Source organism: Sorex araneus, chromosome 3 (genome assembly GCF_027595985.1).
Source record: "Sorex araneus isolate mSorAra2 chromosome 3, mSorAra2.pri, whole genome shotgun sequence".
NCBI lineage: Eukaryota > Metazoa > Chordata > Mammalia > Eulipotyphla > Soricidae > Sorex > Sorex araneus.
In genome coordinates, this window is record NC_073304.1 from 182647542 (window position 1) to 182674361 (window position 26820).

General features: G+C 50.1%; 1 protein-coding gene across 1 annotated transcript; it reads right to left on the reverse strand.

The window, feature by feature from the left end:
* Positions 1 to 198: 198 nt before the first annotated feature.
* Positions 199 to 26820, reverse strand: DEUP1 (deuterosome assembly protein 1). The gene is made up of 13 exons (XM_055133297.1): positions 26723 to 26820; positions 25818 to 25891; positions 24476 to 24647; positions 23375 to 23470; positions 16792 to 16926; positions 13348 to 13590; positions 12173 to 12318; positions 10924 to 10996; positions 10163 to 10345; positions 9312 to 9395; positions 5660 to 5853; positions 1512 to 1602; positions 199 to 811 (listed from the first exon to the last, which is right to left on the reverse strand). Exons 2-13 carry the CDS (start codon positions 25844 to 25846, stop codon positions 635 to 637), a joined length of 1623 nt encoding a protein of 540 aa, XP_054989272.1. The 5' UTR covers positions 25847 to 25891; positions 26723 to 26820; the 3' UTR covers positions 199 to 634.

Genomic DNA, 26820 nt, shown 5'->3' on the forward strand with positions numbered 1-26820 from the left:
TGTTCCCTGCAGACCCAGGCCACGAGCCCAGAGAATTCTGACCTGTAACTGGACTAGAGCAGACTATTGTCCCTGGCGCTCGTGTCCGGGGAACATGTATGCTGCAGACAGATGCTCTGTGAGTAGCTTTGCACGGCCTTTATTACATTTAGACAGAGACATTACAAAGGATGACACGGGGGCAGTAAAACATTTTTTTCCAAGAGAAAATTTAGGATGTTTACATAGTTCAAAATACTGAATATTTTTGATTAAAAAAAAAAACCCAAAACACCAAACCCTGAGTTCTGTTACCAGTCAAGGGACTGTGACTCAGGGGCACTGGGGGCTGTGGGGTTAGAGGAAAGTTTTCACCAGATGTGATTCAAGTAGAAAAACTGCACAAAGAATTCCAAAATATTCCTTCGACGGAAGAGCACTGCTTTTGGAGTAGTTGTGTTTATTTTGTGGTCACCCTTGAGCTGAACAATTTGTCATGGTAATGCAGAAAAAAGTTGCTATTTTCTAGCTGCCTTACAGAAATGATTTACTCACAAAAACATCAGAATTTGTTTCACTGGTTGGCTTTATAAATATTTGGCCTGAGCTTTTTTTCTTCTCAGGATGGGGGAAGCAAATAAAAATGTGGAAAAGCTCAGATGTGTCTATTTTGCTTTAGCTTGGTGTATTTATTAAGAGTGAATTCTGTGTGTCTTTGCAGTTCATCGATGTGTGTATTGAGAAGCTTCTCAAGCTCTCTCGCTCGCCTTTCTTCCTCCAGAAGGAAATGCTGTGTGGCCAGAGAGGCTGGGAAGGCGATGTCAGGGGGAGACTAGAGACAGACAGAGAGAGAGAGAAACCCAGGTTGGGAAATATCCACTTCCGGGTTCTGCACCCTGATATGGCCAGACCTGCAGCTCTTGCTAATAAGGGATGTCCTAAGCCAGGGGAGCTGGGGAAACCCAATCCCACCCTCTGAGAAATGTCTGGAGAGGAAACTGGAGTCTGGCTGCAATGCCGGCCAGGCCCAGGATTTCCGTTGCGCCTGTCTGAGACGTGCTCCGTGCACTAGCAAAACAATGATTTTTGTCTGGAAACAGGAACTCACTAAGGCTTGGACCGGGGCTGGGGCACTGGTGCTGTGGGGTAGGCACTCGTGTTGCACGTAGCATCCTTGTCCTACCCAGCACCACAATGGTGCCAGAGCCCTGAGCACCTCTGGTATGGGCCCCCAGCAACAACAACAAAGGTGTGTGTGGGATTGAGTTACTGCATGGCCCCTGTGTGAGCCCGCCTTGTGCTGTCCACCTGAGCATGAGTATGTCCACGTATGCCCACTCTTACGGGCCCAAGCAGCGTGTCACTGACTGGAGGGTCAGGGTGTGCCTGGGAGTTAGAGATGGGGCAGACTCCCTCAGACCCAAGGGCTCATTTTCTGCTTTGACAGGCCGGCCCCCCACCCTGCTCAGAGGACTGTGCTGAGACTGCTGCCAGCGCCGCCAGCCCCCAGAGGCCAAGCACCGGCCACTTACCAGGGAGAAGCAGCCGTCCTCACCACTCATGTCCTTGCATGGGAATGGCAGAGGGGACAGTGGAGGCGTGGCGCTCCTGTTTGGGCTAAGTCTACAAGAGAAGGGACAGAGGCCGCTGTTCCCCGAGCACTGGAGCTTGGGCTTCACTGGGAATAACCCAAGGTGCCAGACACCGGCTTCCTGATGAGTCATTTCAGTCCACTTGGGAGATTCACTCGCCTGACCCTCTGGTTGGCTCTGCTGCCAGATGGGATCTACCCATCCTGGGCTCGACCTTTATCACTCCGCTGCTTAACTGAACGACATAAAACGGGCCTGAGAAAAGTCTCACCAACAGTGAAGACCACTGCTGCTGGGCTGCCAGCCTCGTTCTGCATTCCTGACCTCACTTTTCCTTCCTCAAGAACCACACTTCTGGGGGCCAGAGGATAGTACTTAGGGCGTTAACCTTATACACAGCTGACCTGGGTTCAATCTCCAGCACCCTATGTTCCCCCCAAGCCCCGCTAAGAGTGATGCTTGAGCACAGAGCCAGGAATGAACCCTAAGCACTGCGTGGCACCCCAAAACTACTTCTTTTTTCTAGTAATTCAAATTCTTTGTCAACAGCAACTATTTCCAATGGCTTCAATACTCTAACTTTACACAGTTCAAGAACAATCACGATAACTGAGCTACAACCTCCTGCAGCCTGGGGAGGGATTTTCCCTCTCCGCCCCGTTTTTCTGAGTGAAAATGGCGGCAGCGGCAGCACCCACGTGGTGAGAGCCACCCTCTAAGACCCCTCAACCTGGAGGGAGGACTTTCTTTAGTGACGTAGCCTGTAGGTGGTCCTGGGAGAGGGGGGCGTTACCGGCTCGCCTTCCGCCCAGAGATGATCCGGAGCCGCGGCACGATAAGCAGACCCTCCGCGCCTAAAGACTGTGATCCTGAGGTCTCCTAACCCATTTTGGCACCAGAGCGGATTCTTGCAGCCATGCATTTTGACTGTGAACTGAGCTAAAATATTAGAAACCCAAAACCACGCGGCTGTGAGTCTTCACTCTCAGCAATGAAGAGAAATTATTAGATGATGCCTATTCAGCAGGTCTGATTGTTGGGGAAAATTTCCAAACAATAATAGTGAGTTCTGTATGGAAATATGGAATGTACTCAAAGTATATAGAGAATAAAGGGAATATCATTAGCTACTTAGGTGGGGGGTGGAATGGGAAGGGGGTGTATTGGGGTTCTTGGTGGTGGAACATGTGCACTGGTGAAGGGATGGGGGGTTAATCAGTATTTGACTGTGACTTAAACCTGAAAGCTTTGTAATTTTTTTTCACGGTGATTCAATAAAATATTTCTTATTTAAAAATTAAAAAAATAAGAACAATCACGATATTTTTTCTGTTCTTGTGCAAAGCCCATTAGGCTTGCCCTTGTGCAGCCCTTTTCTAAGCTATGTATGCACACAGCAATGACAGTTTGGAGGCACCTGTGAGTCAGGACGGAAAACACAGCATGCTTATCGTGTTTACTTATCTCAAGCCATAGCTTCCTCAAGGCCTTTCTCCCAAGCCCTGGTCACCATGGAAACCGCACTGCACACTGAGCTGAGGTCCTAGGCGCGTGATGTGCAGGGAGACGATGGACGATCCAGGGGATAGCAGGACTGCAGGGAGGGCATGTGCCTTGCACGTGGCTGACCTGGGTGTGTTTCCCAGCACCCCATAGCAACCCCCGAGTAGTACTAGTGATCCCTGAGTGTGAAGCCAGGTGTGACCCCAAACAAAAACACCAAAGAACAATGATGATGAAAATAACAGTAACACCAAACAATAATGATGGCAAATCCCTCAGATCCTGCGGGCGCACACACAGGAGGGAGGGTTGGCTGTGCGGGAACACCAGGCTTCTCAGCACAGCGGGAGAAAGGGGACGAGAAGCGACTCCGGGATCTCCCTGCACTCTCAGCGGTCCAGGGATGGCAGGAAAAACATTGTTGGTCCTAAAGTATCTGAACCATTTTCTCAATGACCCATTTGGATTTTTTTTTTTTTTCTTTTTGGGTCACACCCGGCGATGCTCAGGGATTACTCCTGGCTCTGCACTCAGGAATTACTCCTGGCGGTGCTCAGGGGACCAGATGGGATGCTGGGAATCGAACCTGGGTCGGCCTCGTGCAAGGCAAACGCCCTCCCCGCTGTGCTATTGCTTTAGCCCCATACCCATTTGGATTTAGTTGTATGGAAACAGTTTTTCCGTTTCACTATGGGACCACACCTGGCAACACTCAGGACCTATTCCTAACTCTGTCCTCAGGAATCACTCCTGGCAAAGCCTGGGGTCCATCTTAGGTTCTGGGGGTCAAAGCCAGGACTCCTGCGTTCTTCAGAAAACCCCGTGATGACCCTCGTCCTGTGGGACAGGGGCAACATCTACATAGGCTCCTGCCAGGCTGCTAAGCTAGCTAGGCCTACGTTTCCTTTTCCCCAAGGACTAAGTTTCTATTTTTCAGCAGCTGAAGGAGGATGTTCACCCAAACGTGGGCTCAGTTCTCAGAAAAGCCCCCAAAATGCCCCTTTGGTTGCTAGGTGGCCCTGTCAAATAAGAAGAAGCCTGTGCCCTTAACTGCCACAATTGCCTTCTATATTGGCGTATAGAAACACATTTCCAGGAGAAATCAAGGCATGTGCTGCTTATGTAACCAAGACCTACATAAACTACTAGCATTTGTGAGCCAGGGTTGCTATCAAGAGACCACTTTTGTGGGTGAGATAGTTGACCCCAGTTAACTGGAATAAAACTCCTCTGCACTTGCATTGCTGTCTCTCTGACTCGGTGTCTGTTCACGCTGAGACCTGAAAACCCGGGTACAACAGTCCGTTAGGAGAAACTGAGGGACACAGTGTGGTTCAATGGATGCTAGTCTCTGCAAGCAGAGTCGAGGGTCCCCAGGAAGTCACAGCTTCTGAGCAGGCCCCGGGGAGTCCAGGAGGCGGGGCCTGGCCTGGACATGCACAGTACACAGGGTCATACTACGGCCTGTTTGCTGAGCAGATTCCAAGTCAAAAACCAATGGGAAATTGTTCTCACTCCACAAATATTTTTACTGACTTGAATAAATTAGTTTACTCTTTTGGTGGTGAGGGGAACATACCGCAGTGCTCAGGGTATATTTCTGGCTTGGTGCTCAGGGATCACTCCTGACGAACTGGGGAGACCATATGGGATGTTGAGGATTGGACCTTTGTGGGCCTTGTCAAGGTGAACACCCTACCCACTGCCCTATCTCTGCAGCCCCTAAATTAGTTTATTCTCATGCTGAAATAGTGACTTAGCTCTGAACTGAGGATCTCCAGAGCACAGGAGTTTTCCCTCGGGAAACCTCACATGGAGAGCGGGCGGCCCCGCAGCCCTGTGGGGGAGCAGACAGGGCCTCTCCACATCCCTGTGGGGGAGCAGGCCAACCTCACAGCCGGGGGTGGGGTAGTGGAGGTGTGGGGAGGAGCAGGCTGCCCCCGCAGCACGGCGGGGAGCCTGAACAATGACATCAGACTTACACCCACGTGTGGCTTGCTGGCACCAACGCCGACTCTGTGCCACGCCAGCTTCTGAGAAGGGGCCAGCACAGACATCTCCAGACTTATGTGGTGCCTACTGTCCCCCTTCCCAGGAAAAGGTGACTTAGTGCTCCCCAAGAGATCTACTGTCTTCATGTGAACAGAGTGACCCCAGAGGGCTGCTCCTATCCCTCTGGATCAGCCCGGCGCCACAGGCTGGCAACACCCTCCTGCACCACAGTGAGGGGAGTGAAACCTCTCGGGATCCTTGGCCCAGTCACCTTATTTTTCATTTTCACTGTTTGGTTTTTGGCTCACACCCAGCAGTGCTCAGAGTTTACTCCTGGCTCTGTGTTCAGGGATCACTTCTCATGCGGTTCAGTGGACCACATGAGGTGCCAGGGATTGAACCCAGGTCGGCCGTGTGCCAAGCAGGTGCCCTCCCCGCCATGCTGGACCTTGGCCCTTCGCTTTTTATTTGAAAAGCATCCATAGACTTTCACACGAAAAAAATGCACCCACACTGGGTCACCTCACAGAACAGTCCACTTTGCAATGAACACTCAGTTAAGTGCAGTGTCCTTGAGCATCAAGGCGGCATACCTGCTCTCGTTCTTGTCCATTCTGGCATGGTTGGGGTAAGCACAATGTCCCGCTTCTTCAAAGGTGCTGTGGGGAGTCCACGCCGGGTTCCCAGAGGCATGGAGCTTTGCGAGGTCGTGCCGGAGTCTTTCATTCTCACTTTCCAGCTTGTTAAGAGTTGGATGCCCTGAGTGACTCCCGCTGAAGTCCATCCTCTAGAGAACAGAACAGCGGCCATGAGAAGATGCTTCTCAGCCTCAGCCATGTGGGTCTTGTGTCTGGCCCTTGGGTCGGGTTGGTGATGTGCCTCCTCCAGCCCCTTTCCACCACCCCTCCTCACAGCAGAGTGCACGTGAGGTCACTGCCCTGGGAAGCCGCTCTGCTTACTCAGAAATGACCTACCTGGAGACATTTCACCTGCCTAGAAGGGGAAAGACAGATGATTTTTTTTTTCTCTTTGGGTCACACCCGGCAATGCACAGGGGTTACTCCTGGCTCTGCACTCAGTAATGACTCCTGGCGGTGCTCAGGGGACCATATGGGATGCTGGGAATCGAACCCGGGTTGGCTGCGTGCAAGGCAAACGCCCTACCTGCTGTGCTATTGCTCCAGCCCCAAGACAGATGATTTTGATAAGATCAAAATACCACATATTTTTGAATATATTAATGATGTGACTCTTGTCAGAAAATTTCAGCACCAATTAATCAGATGTTTACTTCACCATTCCAATTATTTCAGGATGAATTAACTAGTTATGGGCTATGTTAACACATAAAGTGATGCATGAGCTTTGAAGTTTTTTGTTTCTGTTTTTGGGTCACACCCTGTGGTGCTCAGGGCCGACTCCTGGTTCTGTGCTCAGGGATCACTCCTGGAGCACTCAGGGGACCAGACAGTGAACTACCATGTGTGAAAGGCATCCAGCAAGTGGGTCTGTGTGTTAAATTATGCTGCACCAACAAAGAACTCAATGTGCACTGACACCAGGGCCTCACCGGGCCTGGGACTCCCCAAGCAGGACAAGGTGTGGGCTGCCTCTCAAGCACAGGGGTGCATTCTCCGTGGATATCCATGCCTCTGACTCGGCAGGAGGGCCTAGATGTGTGAGGACATGAGCACCTCCCCATACCACACCATGTACAGGAGAAACTGGATAGATTGAGTTTCACATTCATCTATTATTTTCTTTTAAAATTTTTTCTCATATAAAATTTTTTTTGGATTTTTGGGTCAAACCCGGTGATGCTCAGGGGTTACTCCTGGCTCTGCCCTCAGGGATTACTCCTGGCAGTGCTCAGGGGATCATACAGGGTGCTGGGGGATTTAACCTAGGTCAGCTGCATGCAAGGCAAATGCCATACCTCGCTGTACTATTACTCTGGCCTTCATATAAAATTTTAATCGGGTTGCCATTTTATAAAACAATCACAATTCAAATAAATTAATGACTTATTAAAAGTGTTAAAGCCTTTAAAGAAAATATAAGAAACTAGAAACTGTCTAGAAATTAGAGGAATCTTTTGAGGATGGACATTCAGAAACTATAAGTAAAAAGGTATACACATTTGAAAAATAGAGGAACTTCTTTTTTTTTTTTTTTGCGCTACCCCTAGCAGTGCTCAGGGCTTAGAACAAGCTTAGAATTTTTTTTTTTTATGGCAAAGGCTGTCACAGGAAAAATGATGCACTCCTTAGAAAAGTACTGCTATAAACTGACAAGAGAAAGTCATTGAAGCAGAAAAGTGGAGAAGGTCTGTATTTGCATTAGCCCACACTGTCAATACCATTGTTTGGTGTGGTCAGAAAGTGGCCAATCAAAGCACCCGTGAGAAGCCCTGAGAGAGCGCCAAGGGCTCAGGCACCTGCCTGGAAGGAGGGAGCAGCCAGGGTTCCCCACAGCAGCCACAGGAGTGCAGAACAAAGCACTGAGCATTGTGCTCAGTGTGGAATTAGCATTCCACCAGCAGCTGCATCCTGAAACCCCTCCCAGACACGAGGAGAGAACGCTTTTTACTGTGGTGGTCATTTGTGCAAAGATCCAGGAAGTTTAGAGCAAATGATGATTGATTGACTGGGAAATCTCAGCTGAATAGGGATTGATACATTCACATTAATAGGCATTCCACAGAATGAAGAGCCTGTCCACCATAAGGATGTGCAAAGGACAGAGTCACGCAGACAGTGAGGTCCAGTTCTGAAGCACCTGAAGCCCCTGAACAGGCACCTGACTCCATACATGATCTATGTAAGTGCACGTGTTCAACACCGTAAAATACTAAGTCTGTTGGAACGCAATTTATTTAAAACGAAATATATTCTAGATGAACTGGAGCGATAGCACAGCAGGTAGGGCACTTGCCTCGCACACAGCCGACCCAGGTTCGATTTCTCCATCCCTCTCGGAGAGCCTGGCAAGCTACTGAGAGTATCCTGCCCACATGGCAGAGCCTGGAAAGCGACCCGGGGCATATTGGATATGCCAAAAGCAGTAACAACAAGTCTCACAATGAAGACGTTACTGGTGCCCGCTCGAGTAAATCAATGAACAATGGAACAACACTGCAGTGCTATAGTGCTATATTCTACATGCATACAAATTTATTTTTCCTAATTTCTTGGGAAATATAAAAAGATGTTTCTTAAGACATTAGGAAAAATGAAAAGGAGTTTCTCCACAGACTTGAAGAGCCACTGGCCACAGGGGGTGGAGGCGGCCCTGGCTGTGGGAAGGGGCCAGGCCAGCAGAGAGAAGACCCCTCAGCTCTGGGACCTCTGGAGTCCAAACTGGGGCCAGGCCAGGACGGGGGTGACTAGCTGCTTCTGTATCCATCTTTATGCTTTAGTTCTTGAAAGAACAAGCCCAGATGCCCACGGAGGGGAGAATGCAAGTCCCTGGGAGTTCGGGTGGAAAGTTTTGCAACAATAAACCCCCAGTCCTGGTGGACACTCCTGCTACCAGAGGCTGTGTAGCTTAGGGGCCAGGTGGTGAGCGAGTGGGCACTTCACTTACCTGTGTCCATACCTTCTTGAGCTCCGGCTCCACATCGGCAGAGGATCCCACTCACCCCTCCCGAGGCTGACCTGAGGCCTGAGAACCCCAGAGTATTGGACAGAGGGGCTGGGTGAGGAAAGCCGCGGAGGCCTGACCACGGGGGGCCCCAAATAAAGGCCTCCAGCTCCAGTTCATTCCATGGCCAAGGAAACCAAGGTCAAACCAGGTGAGCACCGTGTCCCTCCTGTGGGGAGGCGAAACCCAGAACTCTCTTGGGTCGGGTAAACACTAACAAGTGACAAGGCATTTCGCTAAGTCGAGTTCTCACATTCAAGGCTGAAAGGTCTGGGCTGAGCCACGGGCTAGAAGCAGAAGCAGGCATAGCCAGCGCTCACGGCTCTCACTGTGAGTGGACACTGGGAGCTGCTGCAGGGACAGCGAGGCCCCCGACCAGCCAGAACCAAACCAAACCAGGGTAACGGACCGTTTACTCTGAGGGGCAGTGGAGGTGGGAACTCAGAGGTGAGAGCAGGGCAAAGCAGGGAGGTGCAGGTTTGAGGAGATGGTCAGAGCTGGGTCGAGACCAAGAAGAGAGCAGAGGTGAGAAGGGGAAGGCAGACGCCCAGCGTAGCCAGTGCCCCACACCCTCCCGGCTCGGCCACTACCCCAGCATGTTACCAGGAGCCGCCCAGTGTCCAAGTCGCCCATCATTCCCTTCAGATGCGTGCTCTCCATCCTAGCCGCTCGGCGTGCATCGGAGACCTGGCGGAGATTTGCAGGTGAGAGCCATGTGGGGACTGAGTAAGAGCTCAACCCTGCACGGTGGTGGTGGTGGTGGTGGGGGGGTTTCCAATGCGGTGGGAAACGCTGCTGGGCACAGGCAGAGCAGACCAGGCGTCCTCTCACAGCACGGAGCCCCGCTGGCTTGTCTCTTTGGGGGCCAGGACTAAGGGTCACATACACAGTCACGGGGCTGTGTTGGTGCCTGCACAACATGAGGCCCACCCTTTATTTTGTCTTTTGTTCATTGGGGGCACACCGGGCAGTCCTCAAGGCCCTCCGCAGTGCTGGGACCAGGCAGACATGGCCACTGTTGGGCGCTGCCCATCCTCTGTTCTGTCTCTCTGGGGATCACGATGGACACGAGGGGTGCTGGTGAGGGGACGCACAAGCCCTCCACCCTGCAGGCAGCTGCCCTGCCACTGGCTCAGGCCCCCAAAGGAAATCTTGGTTTTGTTTTGGGGCCACCCCTGGCAGTGCTCAGGCACACCTCCTGGCTCTGTGCTCTGGGGTCACTCCTGGCAGAACTCAGGGGAACAATTTGCGGGGGCCAGGGCTTGAATTTGGCCAGCTACTTGCCACCCAAGAGCCCCACCTGCTCCCCTCTCTCCCCAGTCCCCAAAGTTAGGCTTTTTAGGGAAGAGTTTCCTAGCAGCAAAGGGGAAACTTCGTTTGTGACTTTCCCGCTGCATCTTCCCGACCAGGGCCTGAAGACGCAGGTGACCGTGGGCAGGAGCAGCGGGGCACACCTGCTGCTTGGCCAGCATCTTCTCCTTGATCTCCAGCTCAGCCTTGAGCTGCCTCTCCAGCAGCGCCGCCTTCTTCATGACCATGGCGATGGTGAGCTCCTTCTGCTGCAGCTCCTCCGTGAGTGCCGAGATCTCGGCCCGCATGCGCTCCGGCTCCTCCTCCGGGTACAGCCGGCTTCTGGTCTGCAGCACAGGGGCCCTTTGCAGCTGCGCCCTGCCCCCACGCTGCTCTCCCACCCCCACACCGAGGCAGCCTTGGGGGTGTGCATGAAATGTCTCTCCCCAGAGCCACGGTTTCTCTTCCTCCCAATCTCTGCTCTCGTGTCTCTGGGGGATGCGCACCATCACCGACTGCTACGTGCAGCTGGGCCCTGCCCCCACCCAAACAAGCAGCACACCAAATAGCCTGGCCCGTGGCTATCACCTGGGAGCGGCACGTCCCTGCCTGACCTCCCAGGGACCTTGCTCTGGAGAATGTGTCTGCCTTGAGGTCTGTTCAGAGTCCCCAGGCCTGTGCAGGCTTGGCCGTGGGAGTCCAGGTCTGTCCAGCAGTGCTGGGAACAACCTGAGCACCGAGTTGGGACTGGCCTCCATGCACCACAGGGCGTGGTCCAAACCAAAAGAAAAGTGCTTTTTTCCAAGCACTCAATGCAAAAGCACCTCTGCCAGCAATTTGCAAGCGCTAGGTGAAATGCAGAAGATAAGTTCAGGAGAAGCAGCTTCCTCTCCCATCTGTAAGTGAGGAGTCGGCGTTCTCCTACCGTGCCTGATTCTTTCTCTCGACTCTGTGGATCTGGGAGCACCGAGACCAGCTCCTTCTTTTTCTTTTCTGGGCTTTTAACAGAAGGGGAACAAGATAATTCAAATGTACAAATTAAAATGAGTAAAAATTATGTTCAACTGGATCCGTCATTATGCTTTTGTTGTTACTTCAGACCACTGTATGCTGCAGAAATAGGCCATGACTTTGATGAAAACAAAGTACCGAGAGTAGATATTTTCTTCTGGGTAGCAATTAATGGGGAATTTCAATTATATATTAAAAATTGTTCGAATACTAAGTTTGCTACATAGGAATAATTCTTGGATAAGTAGAAGAAGCAGCTTCCAATAATAAAATGATAAGAGAACCTGCTGTAAGAAGGAAATTCAGGGCTGGAGCGATAGTTTGCGAGGTTATTTGCCTTACATACAGCTGACAGAATCCCTGGCATTCCATATAGTCCCCTGAGCACTGCCAGGAGTGAGCCCAGAGCATCGCTGGGAGTGACCACTAAACAAACACAAAACAAAACAAACAGCAACAATAAAAAAAGGAAATCCAGCTGACTTACTCAGCTTCTTGGAAGTGGCATTTCTGAAGAAGTCTGAGGGGACCAACTACTGCTCAAGAGGGACCCAAAGTGATCGGCTCCGACAGCCCAACTGGAGAGTGTGTCACATCTTCTGCTCCTCATGGTGGGTCGACAGAATGAGCAGCGACCATGTGAGGACGCCAGCGGGGAAAGCAGAGACTAGTGCCCAGAGCACAGTTCCCACAGAGAGCCAGAGAAGTGCCCGGAAACACTCACTTCCACGGCAGGGCAGCCAGGGAGATTCACTCAGCAGCCACAGCACCAAAAGGTGCCCAGGGGAGAAAACATTCGTTCCCAAATTTGTCTCCCAAACAAATCAGCCAGTCTGGGAGTTCTGAGGAATTGCTATGGTTACAACATCCTATTTCCAAGACCTTCTGTAAAGATTCCAAAATTTAAAAACTTATGGGTCCAGAGAGAAAGCACAGTGGATAAGACATTTGCCCTGCACATGGCTGACCTATGTTCAATCCCCAGCACTCCACATGGACCCTGAAAACTGCCAGGAGAGACCCTGAGCACAGAGCCAGGAGCACACCCTGAGCAAGACTGAATATGGACCCAGTCCCCCAACAACAAAAAACCCCTTAAACCACATGAAGGAAATCAAACTCAGGAATGACAGATGACTCACAGGCAAGGCTGGAACGCATACCTTCTCTTTGCTTCCTGAGCATTCTGACACTCCCCGAACTTCAGTAACTCTCTGTGAAGCTGCAACCGCTCCATTTCCACGACCCTCAGGAGATCATCGCGGGACTGTAACTCGCTTTTCACCTCTGAGAGTCCTGCTTCCATGGCCTAAATGAAAACGAGACATTTCAGTGCTCATATTTGGGACTTGGGATGAGAAACATTTATCAACTGATCAGTCTGAAACTGAACTAATTTCAGACCGACCAGTTTTTTAGACCTTTCAGATGAAGTTTGAAATAAAAATGAAAAGAAACATGAAACAGATTCACAACTATAAAGACAAGTCAATGAGATGTTAGCACAGCCTAATATTTCTCCCAAGTAAAGAAGTCACACCAGGGTCATACCCAGGGTCACACCTAGGGATATTACACCAGGGTCATACCCAGGGTCACACCTAGGGATCTTACACCAGGGTCATATCCAGGATCACACCTAGGGTTCCTGCTTTGCCAATGTGTCACCAGAACACCCTACCCTGAGACTGACAGAGAGATTTTGCCCGAAAGAGATGGAATGTCTGTAGGGAGAGGAAAAGACACAGGATGTGGCAAGGAACTGCACTCTTTCTCCATGGATAAGGAATGCTTATGCAGGGGCGAAAGAGCTGCCAGCTAACTTTGATGAGTGCTGTTTAGCATCACCCTGTGGAAAGAGAGACACAGAAAAACAAAAAGATTCTTGGGTTAAGGCAAGTAATGTTTGGACAATTCACCAATCCCAGCAGCCAAGGGGGAAATTTCCTGAAACACAGCAAAGTTACTCGTGAGCAGGGAGGGGTGACAGGGCTTCCAGAGGCCTTTCATGGAGGGTCTTATGTGCTGTCACCAGCCCTGGTCCCACACTCTCTGGTCACTGCAGAACCTGGGGTGCTAGAACTACTTACAAAGAGACGTCACGAACAGAATTCACACAGCAATAGAAAATTCACTTTTCAAGCCACTTATCTGTGAGTCCTCACACAACTTACAGGCAATATCACTGCAAATACACACTGGGACCTAGAGGCTGATCCCCGGCACCACCCTGGGGACCCATCTCCTAAGGGATCCAAGTACCATGGTACCCCCAAGCACCTCTGGGGATGTTCTTCTAAGCCCCCTAACCCACCCCACTCAAAATAATCCTCTTCACCTGGCACTGTCTTTGGTACATTTTCAGTTCTTGTAAGAGCCTTTGATTTTCGTCCTGTAACTTATTCCTGCTGAACGCGATCTCACTCACGGCTGACTTTAACTTCTCGATGATGAACTCGTCTTTTTCGCTGGCATCGAAGCTGGGCTCTGCCTCACAGATCAGCTGAGGGATTTCAGAGCTGCAGCCTTCTGGGAACTGCTTCTTGCCATTTATTTGGGTCTGGAAGCTTTGTGCCTGTTTCTGAGAAATGTGAAAACTCCAAATTAAATGGGGACTATCATATTTAAGCTGGCATAAATTTAAGAGTAATAGAGAAGAATTAGGAGAAACATCTTTAAATACATTAATAAATAAGAAGGCGTCATCCTTTGTGTTTAATCTGGAACCCCAATTTTAGATGGCATAAAGAGCAAGTATGTTGTGTAAGCTCAGAGCATAGGTGTAGACTAAGAAAGTTTTTATTGGCCAAGAAGAAAATTTAGAAGCTCAAGAACAAATTTATGGAGCCACTTAGTAATATGTAGTTGCAAATGTCTATTGGGGCTAAAAAGTCAAGATAAGCAAAAAATAGTTTTAAAAATTTGTTATAATAGTTTTAAAAATTTGTTAGAGGCTAGAGTGATAACACAGTGGGTGGCGTGTTTGCCTTGCACTCGGCCAACCCGGGTTCGATTCCCAGCATTCCCCATGGTCCCCTGAGCACCGCCAGGAGTAATTCCTGAGTGCAAAGCCAGGAGTAACCCCTGTGCATCGCCAGGTGTGACCCAAAAAGCAAAAAAAAAAAAAAAAAAAAGTTTGTTAAAAAACGTTGCCAACACACATAACAAGGGGTAATCATCCCTCATGTACAAAATATCTATGCCTGGATAAGAAAAAAAAGAGCTGACACAAGAGAAAGAAGAAACGGAGGAAAAGCTCAGAGGCACAAAGAGCCATGAGGGCGGCAACGCCAAGCTCAGTACCCGCCGGGAACAGTCAGGGCGGATGGATCCCAGCTGGCGAGGGCCCAGTCTGTCTGGGGAAGTACCCAACCTGACCCGGAAGTGCTCTGCTAGTATTTGTGAGGATCTGAACGAATATCTTCTGGCGCAGCAATTCTATCTAGCCTTTTACCTACCAAAGGGAAGCAATAGAATTGAAGGAGTATTCATTCTATTGAAGCAGCAAAAAACTACATGTAAAATAAGCTTTAATCAATGATTGAAAGAGTCATGCCCTGGGCTGGGGCAACAACACAGTGGGTAGGGCGTTTGCCTTGCATGTGGCTGACCCGGGTTCGATTCCCAGCATCCCATATGGTCCCCCGAGCACCTCCAGGAGTGATTCCTGAGTGCATGAGCCAGGAGTAACCCCTGTGCATCCCTGGCTGTGAATGCCCCCAAAAGAAAATAAAAACCAAAAACCAACCAAACAAAAACCAAAAAAAAAAAAAAAGAAAGAAAGAAAGAAAGAAAGAAAGAAAGAAAGAAAGAAAGAAAGAAAGAATCATGCCCTATGCATTTCCTATGTGATATAGTATAGTGTATTTATACCTTTGGAGAAATATTATGCAGAACTAGGTAGAAGTTTTACATATGATTTAAAAGGTTTTTTTTTTTTTGATGGCATTTCTTTTTTTAAAAAGCACATTTAAAAAGATTCCCTTTTTAAATTTTTTTTTTTTTTTTTTTTTGGTTTTTGGGTCACACCTGGCGATGCACAGGAGTTACTCCTGGCTCTGCACTCAGGAATTACTCTTTGGCAGTGCCCAGGGGACCATATGGGATGCTGGGATTTGAACCCAGGTCGCTTCTCCTGCATACTGCTCACTGCAGAGCCCAGTCAGGTACCTTGGCCTCCACAGAGCCCTGCCTGCTTCCTCCTGCTCCACAGAGGCACGACCATTCGGGGTTTGTCCTCCTTCCTGACCCACTGAGGTCCTTGTGCTTCCAAGCTGCAGCTGACTGCAGGATTTCCTCTTCTCTCACGGCTGAGGGGTGCTGCTTGGTTGCTGGGCAGCAGGGTGCTGTCCAGCTCTACCTGGCCATACCTTTAAAACTGGTTATAAACCTGCTTCTGGCTCTCTAGGCTAATCAAAACACCCCCCACATACACCCATCACAGCCCCCCCACCCACACACCCTGCAGGGACCCCAGACAGTTCCCCACCCATAAACCCTGCAGGGACCCCAGACAGTCCCCCACCTATAAACCCTGCAGGAACCCCAGACAGTCCCCCACCTATAAACCCTGCAGGAACCCCAGACAACCCCCTCCCCTACTCCTCCTGAATCAGCCTTTGGCTCCTGTCTCAGTGCTCATGTTTGCCTGCTGCCCGCAGGGGAGGGACCGGCTCCGCACTCTACTGACTGGATATTTCCTGCTTAATGCCGCTGTGAGTTTCCTTCACTCTTTTGAGTTCTAAAGGGATTGTGGAGCCTCTCATTAGCTACTGATCATCTATCTACAGAGACGTGTTGTTCCTGCATCCTGGCTGTGAGGCATTGAGGGGAGATGCCCAGCAATCTTAGACCCTGACCAGTGCACAGAGGCAAAACCTGTTATTGAATGAGTTTGGGAGAGTGGACCTAGCCCAGGACTGCCGGGGCCTTGACCCTTGCTGCCAGGGGCAGTAGTCACCTTCCGACTCTATGCAGAGAACAGAAGTAGCTAATGTACCTGAAATTGATCACACTTCTCAGACAACAATTTCTGCTGTGCATCTACAGAAACCAGATGAGACTGATACAGTATCTCTTGCTTATCCCATTCTCTGGACTTTGCTCTAAATTCCTTTAAAAGAAAGTGGAGGGACAAACAGGAAGCAATTCAATTAAAGATATCTTAGAGGAAACGTTGGAGAAGGACTGTTTACTGAAAAGCAAGGTGAGGCAGAGTTGAGGGGCCTGGAAACCCTCGCCAGCTGGCTGGCTGCAGCAGGAGGGAAGAGAAGGGAAGACTGGAGGAACGCAGGGCCTGGCATGCTACAGGTGGGGAACCCAGGGGACAGCCTGAGGTCTCCTGAGAAGAGGACAGGGCAGAGCCTTTGGGAACTGTCACAGGCACAGGGGAGAACCCAGCTGGAACAGGGGCATAGAACGGACGGTGTCCACAACACAGGAAGCGTGTTCAGAGAACCACACTATGTTCGTGAAGAGCCCAAACTGCGAGTCCTATTTTAAAGATGACTGTGGCGCTTAGTGGGGGTTACTAACAGCCGTTAGCAGAGTCATTTGATTTCCAGACATCAACTGAGTTTTTGGCTCTCAAAAAAAAAACTGCTGATATGCATAAAAGATGCCAAAACTGCTTTGACTCACTATGTGCGCACAGGAATGTCACTGAGAGGACAGGCTCAGTGCTCAGCGAGAAGCGAGTGGCACTGGGGTCTGTGGCAGAGAGAAGCCCCAGCACCTGGGCAAGGCTCCCGGACCCCGGGGGAAGTACGGAAACACAGCTCACCTCTAGCTTCTGGTTCAAGTTGCTCGGTTCAAAGGGAACGTCTTCTTTGAGGTGTGGTACCTCTCTTCTCCGAAATCTGCTTTGTCTCATCTGGTGTAATCTCAGTTTTTCAAAGCTACTAGTTAGTACGGAAAACTGTAAACAATAAAGAATGCTAACATTTTATTATAATTGGTTGTTTCTAACCCAAGTTCACTGTAGTTCTAATCTGTGTACTCCTTCGGAAACCTAAGTAAATGCAGTAAAGCATTTTAATTAGTGAGGATAGAGCTGGTTATTAAAACTAAATTATTGAATCAAAACATAACTCAGCTTTCATGTAATTTTGGGACATCATTAACTACACAGTAGAATAATCATTCACATAATCAATGTTTGTTCAATTATGTTTTAGCCATTATAGAGCAAAGTTATCATTTTTTTTAAAGCAAGGCTTTTTTCCACTTAGTGCCATCTTCCGTTGCCATTCTTAATTTCAGTAATGAATAAGATAATCAGACTTTATTCAACAAAAATTGCAAATAACATACTATACTTACTCATGTTGCAATAAGTCTGAATTAATTTAAATCTCAATATTTATTTGTCCCTACTTACCAATAATTCTTTTATAACTTATACTCTGGACTGGAGTAATAGCACAATGGGTAGGGCGTTTGCCTTGCAAACGACCAACCCAGGTTCGATTCCTCCATCCCTCTTGCAGAACCTGGCAAGCTATTGAGAGTATCCTGCCCGCATGGCAGAGCCTGGCAAGCTACCCATGGCGTATCTGATATGCCAAAAACAGTAACATCAAGTCTCATAATGGAGATGTTACTGGTGCCCGCTCGAGCAAATCGATGAACAACGGGATGACAATGCTACAGTGCAGTGCTAGCTTATACTTCTAATTTTTACAATGTAGCTTCAAATACAGATTGAAAACAGCATAGACTATATATTCCATGAGGAAGTTTCTATATAGATCCTCACAAAAATGTCTGCTTTTACTTTTGAGTTTGAAAAGAACCTCAGATTTAGTAACAAAGATACGAACAAGAAGGTCTGGGTGTGTTCCCCTGTCCCTTCAGCCCTCCACGACTCTCATCTCCTTCATCTGGGGGACTGAAGTGCCAAAGCTGACCATTGTCCACGCAGACCTCTTGTCGTCACGTGGGTCTCATGTGCAGATTCATGAGGCACAGTCGAGACAGAAGGAGCACTGTCCCTCAGACCCCGCACTCACTACTTTTTTTTTTTTTTTTGCTTTTTGGGTAACACCCGGCGATGCACAGGGGTTACTCCTGGCTCTGCACTCAGGAATTACCCCTGGCCGTGCTCAGGGGACCATATGGGATGCTGGGATTTGAACCCAGGTCGGCCGAGTGCAAGGCAAATGCCCTACCCGCTGTGCTATCTCTCCAGCCCCTCACTACCTTATTTTTTATCTCCATGTTTTAGCACTACTAAAATTGTGGATGCTATAAAATAGAATCATGGAGTCATACTTATGAAAAGTATGAAAAATGCTGAAAAATGGTTTATGCTGAAAAATGACCCTTTTCAGCATAAAGCTCTTGAGACCCAGGCACATATCAAGAGCTAATTCCTTTTTATCACCCACTGCTATTCCACAGGCTGGCATAACCAGTCTGTTTAACCATTCACATATTCCAACACTCTGGCTCTTTTCTGGCTAATATAAAGTCATGAACAGCTGTGTTTATTTTATCTGCTGGTAATTTGGCACTCTGCTTTCTCTCTATATTTATCCTCACAGAATTTTTTAACTGACACAGAATTCAACCACCCTTTAAAGGATATCATTCATTGTTCCTTGGCATATTCTCCAAGTTGTCAGAAACCTATTATCTGAGTTCAGGGTATTTCCATCCTCTCCAAAAGAAGCCTCATGCATCTTAGCAATGGCTGCACATTCGCTGGCCCGGCCGCCACGGACCTGCTCCTCTTCCCTACAGACATGCTTCTGTTGAGTCAGACAGAGTCTGGCGTCCCTCACTTCGCTTTTCCATCTGAGCATGGCCACGACTTCCTTTTCTGAGAGGGCTGAGCCACCATGACATGGAGGCTTCACCTTTGCTTTCTCCAGTCACCACTGAGAGACATCGGGGTACGTTCCACTCTTTGGATGTAATGGAGATGGTGCTGTGAACGCACGGGAGCAGAGTTTCGGTGGCATGCTGTTCTGACAGACAGGCTCAGGGGGCTACTGGCTTTCAGTGGCACCGAGTGCCCCCCAGCCCCAATCCTCGTGTTATCTCACCATCCAAATGACTCCTCCCCTGCTCCCCTGCCCCCTCTCCTGTGATTTAACAGAATCAGGAGCTGCTGATGTGTTCTGCTCGCTGCTTTGGGTCATTTCTATTACTCGTGAGTGAAATCACTAAGTTATGGTGTTTTTTTTTCTTTCTGACTTACTTCACTGAGTAGAACCACTTTAAGCTCCATCCACTTGCCCTAGGAGGCACGAGTGTTTTTTCCAGAGAGCAGAGAACACAGCTTCCTGAAAGGGACATCTGTTTCATCAGTCCTCGGGGATTCAGGTGACTTGGCTTTGCTTCATGTGAATAGTGCTGCTGAGAGCACAGGCAGGGCAGCAGCATTTCAAATGAGCATTTTCATTGAATCTAAATTTTACTTGGCTTGGGTACATATGTGGGCCCAGAAATGCTACGTCATGTAGGATCTCCAAATTTAACTTTCTGAGGAATTGCCAGATTATTTTTTTGGTGACTGTGCCATTTCCGTTCTCAGTGGCAATATACAAAGTTCCAATTTCCCCACCCCTCCACCCACACTGTCCCCACCCCTCACCCACGCTAACTTTTACACTGCAGGTACCCTGGGGGTTGGTGGGGAAGAGGTAAGACATTATGCTTTGGTTTACAGTTCCTAATGACTAATGATTTGGGCACTTTTCCATGTTGCTATTGGTTATTTGTATACACTCTGGGGAAAATGTTTATCCAGATCTTTATCTATTTTATTTTATTTATTTTTTATTTATTTTCTGCTTTTTGGGTCACACCCAGCATTGCACAGGGGTTACTCCTGGCTCATGCACTCAGGAATCACTCCTGGCGGTGCTTGGGGGACCATATGGGATGCTGGGAATCGAACCCCGGTTGCCCACGTGCAAGGCAAATGCCCTACCCGCTGTGCTATCACTCCAGCCCCTCTTAGGCTATTTTAAAATCTAGTCACTTGTCTTTTCATTGCTGACTATCAAGAGTTAATTATTTATGTTTGTGAATGCCAGTTCTTCATCAGATAATCTGCAAGTGCTCTCTCCCTTTAGGCAGGTTCCTTTTTGATTTGTTTGGGTCACACCCAGTGATGCTCAAGCAATGCTCTAGTCTCTGTGCTCAGGGGTCACTCCTGGTGATGCTCAGGACCAGATGGAATGTCAGGGATCGACCCTGGGCCAGGCACATGCAAGGTAAGTCCCCTGCCCGCTGTGCTACTACTCCAACCCTTTGGTCGGTTCTTTACACCTCTCCCTTCTCTTTGGGGCATGGACCCGACCCAGGGCCTCATACATGTAAGACAAGTGCCTTACCACGGAGCCACATTCCTGGCCCCATCTTTTCACTTTTTTGATGTTATCTTTTGGGGCACAAAAATCTTTGAATTTTTATGAAATCAAAATTTCTGATTTTTCTTACAATTTTTTTTTTGCGTCACACCCGGCAATGCACAGAGGTTACTCCTGGCTCTGCACTCAGGAATCACCCCTGGCGGTGCTCAGGGGACCATATGGGATGCTGGGAATCGAACCCGGGTCGGCCGCGTGCAAGGCAAACACCCTACCTGCTGTGCTATTGCTCCAGTCCCTCTCTTAAAATTTTGTTTCCAAATCTTAAAAAATCATGGTCCAGTCCAAGGCCATGAAGATTTACTGCAGGAACCAGGGGTGTTGCAAATGGTCAAGCAACTGCCTTGAGTGTGTGAGTTCTTGTCTGAGTCCCACCAAGTACCCAAGCACTGCCAGGCATGGCCAGACCCTCTTCAGGTGTGATCCTGGAGACCCGCACACCCACCTCACCCCTCCAAGCATACCAGGAGGACCAAAAAAAAAAAAGCAAGAACAAAAAGGGATTCACTTCTACTCTCTGAAGAGACAGATCTCTCTTCTGGTTGCAAGCTATGTTTTCACTTGCAACTTATGAGACAGTTAAATTTAAAGTGAATTTCTAGAACACAGTACATAGTTGGGTGATTTTACTTTTGCATTTACTCTGCCAATCTTCCTTTGGGGTTATTTGAACATTTTAAAGAGCTTAATTCTGATTCACTGGAAATGTCTTTGTGCATGTCTCTGAACAGCATTTGTAGTTATTGCTTGAGGCATTATATCATATACACATAACGCATCCTGTCTACTGCTGATATTTTGCCAGTTTAAGCTATGTGTAGAAATTTTAATTCTCTTTATGCTCTTCACTCTGCTCCATTTACAACAGAATTGTCTTAAATATCCTCAGACACTGAGTCACTAGATACTGTTATAGTGTAGCTCAGCTGCCTCAGTTTAGACACTGAGAGAAGTGATTGATGTTTTTACTCTTTTCAGTGTTTCTTTAAATTCCTCCTGGATGACTAAAGAAGGTCTGTACTTTGTTTCCTTTTCTTTTTTTTTTTAATTTTTTTTTTTTGCTTTTTTTTGGGGGGGGGTCACACCCAGCGATGCTCAGGGGTTACTCCTGGCTTTGCACTCAGGAATTACTCCTGGCAGTGCTTGGGGGACCATATGGGATGCCAGGGATCGAACCCGGGTCGGCCACGTGCAAAGCAAACGCCCTACCCGCTATGCTATCGCTCAGGCCCCACTTTGTTTCCTTTTCTTCTGAGAGAACTTACTTCACTTTAGTTTGTTTTTTTTTCTGGGTAGGTTACTTGAGGCACTGATTTCACCTTCTCTCCTGAGGGCGTTGTCACTGGGCAGAGAACTCTGCCTCACCATAGCTCTCCATTTACCCGAACTTGAACTCTGATTTGTCTTAGTATTACATTCTTTTGGGGGTTGGGAGTGGGGTGTTTTCTGCTGAGCCATACTCTGGGCTTCAGGGGCTGTTCTCTGCTCAGGGAACTATGCAGGAGTCAAGGCGAGCATCACCTCCCCTCCCCCTCCCCCCTTCCTCCTCACCACCCCACCTCTTCCTCACCTTCTCCTTACCACTTCACCCCCCTCCTCACTTTCTCCTCACCTCCTTATCACCTCATTTCCCCCTCTCCTCCCCCTCATCACCACCTCACTTTCCCCTCATTTCCTCCTCCCTACCTCACCTCCCCCTCACCTCATCCTCCTCCCCACCTCACCTCCTCTTCCTCCCCACCCTCCCTCCCCTCCTCCTCACCACCTCACCTCCCCCTCACCTTCTCCTCCCCACCTCACCTCCTCCTACCACTTCTCCTTCCCTCCCATCTTCCCACCTTTCCTCCCCTCCCCACCTTTCCTCCTCCTTACCACCTCACCTCCCACTCACCTCCTCCTCTTCACCTCCCCCTCACCTCCTCTTCCCCACTTCACCTCCTCCTCCTCCCCACCTCCTCCTCACCTCCTCCCCTCACCACCTTACCTCCTCAACTTCTCCATTCAGTATTGAGTTTTTTTGGTTTGTCACCTTTGAGCTCAGCAAGCTTTTTAAATGTGTAAGTTCACATCTTCTGTCAAGTTTTTGGAACTTTCAGGAGATACCTTTTTTTGAAATCTTGTAGTTTTTTTTGGGGGGGGGGCACCTGGCAGCCCTAAGGGCTAATACTTGGCTCTGAGCTCAGGAATCATTCCTGGTGGGACTCAGGACCATGTGGGGTGCCAGAGATGGAACCTGGTTGGCCAGTAAAAAGCAAGCGCCTCCCCACTGTACTATCACTTTGTCTCCCCTAATTCACTGCTGAACATTTCTCACCCTCCTCTCCCCTGCTCATCTCCTAGGGTCCTGATGACAAACTGCTCATCTCCTGGGGTCCTGATGACAAATCTGAACTCCTGGTCGGAAGGTATTCTAGAAACTTAATATTCAAGGTCTTTCAGATGAAACCCTTGTGTGCCCAAAGGAACAAAGTCAAACCAAGTGATCTAGTCACTGACTAAGCAAGAACCAGTGTCTAATTTGAGTCTGCAATGCCCAAATAATGACAGACTGTGAGTACTCTGAGGGGGAGACTCTGCTGGCCATGCAGTGAAGAGATGGAGGGTGGAAAGAGAAAGAAGTCAGAGTCCCCAAGGTCTCACAGGCAGAAGAAGACTCCCTGCATCAAAGTCCCACTGGTGGCAACATCATAAAAACCAGTTTTAACAGTGGCCTCTTTCATCGTAACCAACTTCCTTAACTGTCAGAGGAAAAAGGACAGCCCTTTTAGTGACCAAGGAAAGGTCGTTCCTGCTGTGGTTCATGCAGCTAATTCCCATCATCTGAATAGTCAGAAGGAGGGATTACACACACAGCTCCCGGGGTGCCAGCCAGGGGCCCGTGGCTAGGTGGAAACCTGGATCTGAAAGGCCTTTGCAGAGAGGCTAGCGACAGTCCACAAGTGACCCCGAGTGTGCATTCAGCCGCGAGCCGCAGCGTCTCCTTACTTGCGCTCTGAGGCTCTGAAGCTGTCCTTCGTAATTCTGAGTCATTGCTAAGTTGCATTTTTCCAGACTGTCCAACTTCTGTCTAAGCAACCCCACCTGCAAGAAGAATAAAATTATATAGGTGTTTTTTTTTCCCAGTTTTTTTTTTTTTGACAAAACCAGAAACTGTGGAAACGAGGAGCACCAATTTACACAAACCAAGGGCAGATGCTGCGTTCCTGATGGAGCGTCCCAGGGCTCACACTAGCCACCAGCGCTGTGAGCTCTGACTACGAGTGGGATGAGGAGAGCCTCATGCCCCAGTGGCCATGGTTCAGTGCTGGGGTGGGGAGTCACAGCAAGGCGACTCCTGACTACTCCCCAGTCCCACCACCCCACATCTGGCTGTGAGTTTAGTCAACACCAAACTTTCTGGGCATCCCAGCGCCACCACTAGGTGTGCTGATGCTTCTGTCTCTCTCTCATGCCTCCTAGCTTCCACGGGTCAGTGGACTCCGCTGGCATCTGCTGGGCACTCAGGACATTCTGAGAGAGGCCCTGCAGCCCTGGCTTACAGAGCCTGCTCAGACCCAGGCCTGTCTCTGCTTGGGAGCTGAGCTCCACAGTGTGGGCCAGGGACCCAGCGGTGCTGACCAGAGTGGTCTGGAGAAGGGCAGCGGGCACCTCTCACTTCCCCCAGAGAAGCGGCTGCAGATGCCAAGTCCAGTGGGGAGAGCATCTGGTTCTCCTGGCCTGCCCTGGCCACCGAGCAGCCACACCTGCACACCTTCTCAGCTGAGGCATTTTCGCTCATTTCGAGCCAACCAGAGAGAAGTGTTGTTCTGGCCTGTGCCCCAACTACTCACTGCACCAAGCATCACAGAAGCTGTACAGCCCCAGAATGCTGAGGGAGGGACATGGGTGCCCAGGTCAGACTTCAGCAGCACATGTGTGCGGGCGCACGGGCCCTGGTGGCAACTGTCCTGAAAGAGCGGGTGTGGTCCAGTGGGCTGCCACTGAGGTCATTGCCACATCCAATAAAGTCTGTCTAGGTAACGCCAGGGGATAACACCGTTCACGGCGCTCTGCCAGATCAATGAGGTGGCAACTTAGCTTCAGTACCTCCTGCCCTTTCTGATCCAGGCAAGTCTGTGCATTTGCCAACTCTTGATCCCGAAGATCCAATCGTGTCTCCAGAGCTCGCATTTTCCTTTCCCAGTCCAGTTTTTTGTTGCTCACCATGATATCGATTTGTTCCATTAACTCCTGAAGCTCGGCCTCACAAGGAGAAGTTCTGGCAATTGTAGAAAAGTACAATTAGAAAGGGAACAGTGGAGGCACTTATCACCTACCGCCAGATGCGAGAAACCCGAAAGCCAGAAGTTGATTTTCTCAGTCAAACTAGAAGCTCTGGGCGAAGAGGAAACACACAGGAGGTTTCCAGGTCATACGGCAACACCAAGCTTTCCCTCACTGAGGTGAGGGTAGGTGCACACATGTCGGCTTGTGCATGGGAGCCCCCGAGGGAAACAGGAATACTGCATGGGAACGAGACTGCAGGAAGGGAAGTTCGCTCCCAAGGCAGACAGACCTAGCTTTTCAGGGTTCGTTAGCTCCAGGGAAAGTCAAACATGCTGCATGGTGAGGTTGGCCTGTGCCCTGCGCCCGCCCTCCTGTCCATGCATGTACTTCCAGCCAGCCTCAGCCCCACTGGAGGCACAGTCCTTCCCAGGTGCCACCTGGGCTCTGCCTGTGGGCCCTGCCGGAAGTGGATCTGGCTCTATGATGCCCGAGGCAGAGGGGCCCACTGGCTCTCACTTTCATCTGAACCAGACATGGATCCGCTCCATCAATGTTACTGTGGCAGAAGCTGCTGGTTCTCCAGCACCGCTCATTTCCACTCTCTGCCGGAGAGCCTCTAAGCCAGAGGCGATCCTCATCAGAGGCCCCATTTTCTAGTATTACGGCAGCTTGTGGGGGGCCCGGACTGGGATCTGGGTTCCAGCCCATGAAAAGTGAACAGAAATGAGACTCAGACTTCTGAAGGGACTGTCCTGACCATCCCTTTCCTCAACCAAGTGCACCAGGGCGGGGCTGTGGTGTTTCGGGCTGAGGCTGAAGCAGCCACTCTGGGCCCCGCTGGAAGTCACATACATGAAGCACAGAGCTAACCCCGGCTACCCCCAGCCCTGACTCTGGGAGGACACCCAGCCCTCACTGCCACATGAGATGCTGGATCTGCCCTGAGCCCATGGCAAAGCGTGCAGCCTCACGACTGGACGGAAGAATGGGGTGGGGCCCTAGGAGGGAGAAGGGGATGCTGGCCTGGAGCCCCCACACCGGGGGGAACTCACTGCCAACTAGACGCATTTGAGCACAGCCACGTGTGGGGGGGGTGTTCACCAGCCCCACCCACACCAGCCCAACGTCCAAGATGCAGCAGCCAGAACCACCTGACACTGACCCGACTGTGTTACTGGCTGAATTCTCCATGTCAGGAAACTGCTACCTCCAGTTTCTAGTTCTTGATTTTTCAGCCTGTTAGGATGGAAAATAATCACATCATTAGCTTGTAAAACAATCCATAGCCTTAGAATTCTTGCTACTGGAAAAGCACTTAGTAGGAGCTTTTCAGTTTAGTAGCTTGTGGTTCTGCAAAATGTAGCAAACTGTGTGTTTCGAGGACCCAGCCTGCCAGGCTGGGCCCAGCGTGCCTTCAGCAGGAGATGGGGACTCTTAGGGCTTCCTCACTTCTCCGCCAAGCGCCCAGTACACAGAGGTAGCGCTGCGTTCCAGCTGAAGGCTCCATGGCCTGCCCTGAGCCAACCTTTGGCCATTTCTCGTGGGGTCAGAAGTGAAAACATCATTAGATTTAGTAGGAAAAGGCAAAAAGGCAAAATGGTGAGCCTCATACTTGGTCACTGGGCACCTGCCCCAACCCCCGTGACAACAGGGGCTGACCGGGGTTAGGACAGAGAGAACCCCGGATCTCCCCAGGAAACCAGTGTGGGGCCCAGCGCACACTGGCCGGAACTTTGAAGCACCCACCCTCCCTGGTCTCAATGTCATGAAAACTGAGGCTCAGGCCCAAAGTTACAGTGACCAAAACTCGGTCCAGCCAACTAGGAGAGGTCCTAGGGCTGGGCTCTGGAGGTAAGTGGGGTTCTGGCCCGCTGGGCCCGTCTCCTCTGTCCGCATCTCCTGCCACGGCCCTGCCTGGCTGGCGCCCTGGTCCTCCCACCTGTGTTTCCCGCCTGGGTCCCCAGCGCCCGGCGCCCAGGTCGCCTTTGTTCCCCAGGTCTCCTGCGCCCCTCGCCCCATGCCCAGGTGCCCCGCGCCCAGGTCACCCTCGCCCCGCGCCCTGGTCACCTGCGTTCCTCGCCCACGTCCCCACGTGTTCCGGAGCCCAGCCGGGCTCTGGTACCGCCTGAGCCGCCGCCCTGAGTCCCGCCGCCCTGCGCGTCCCC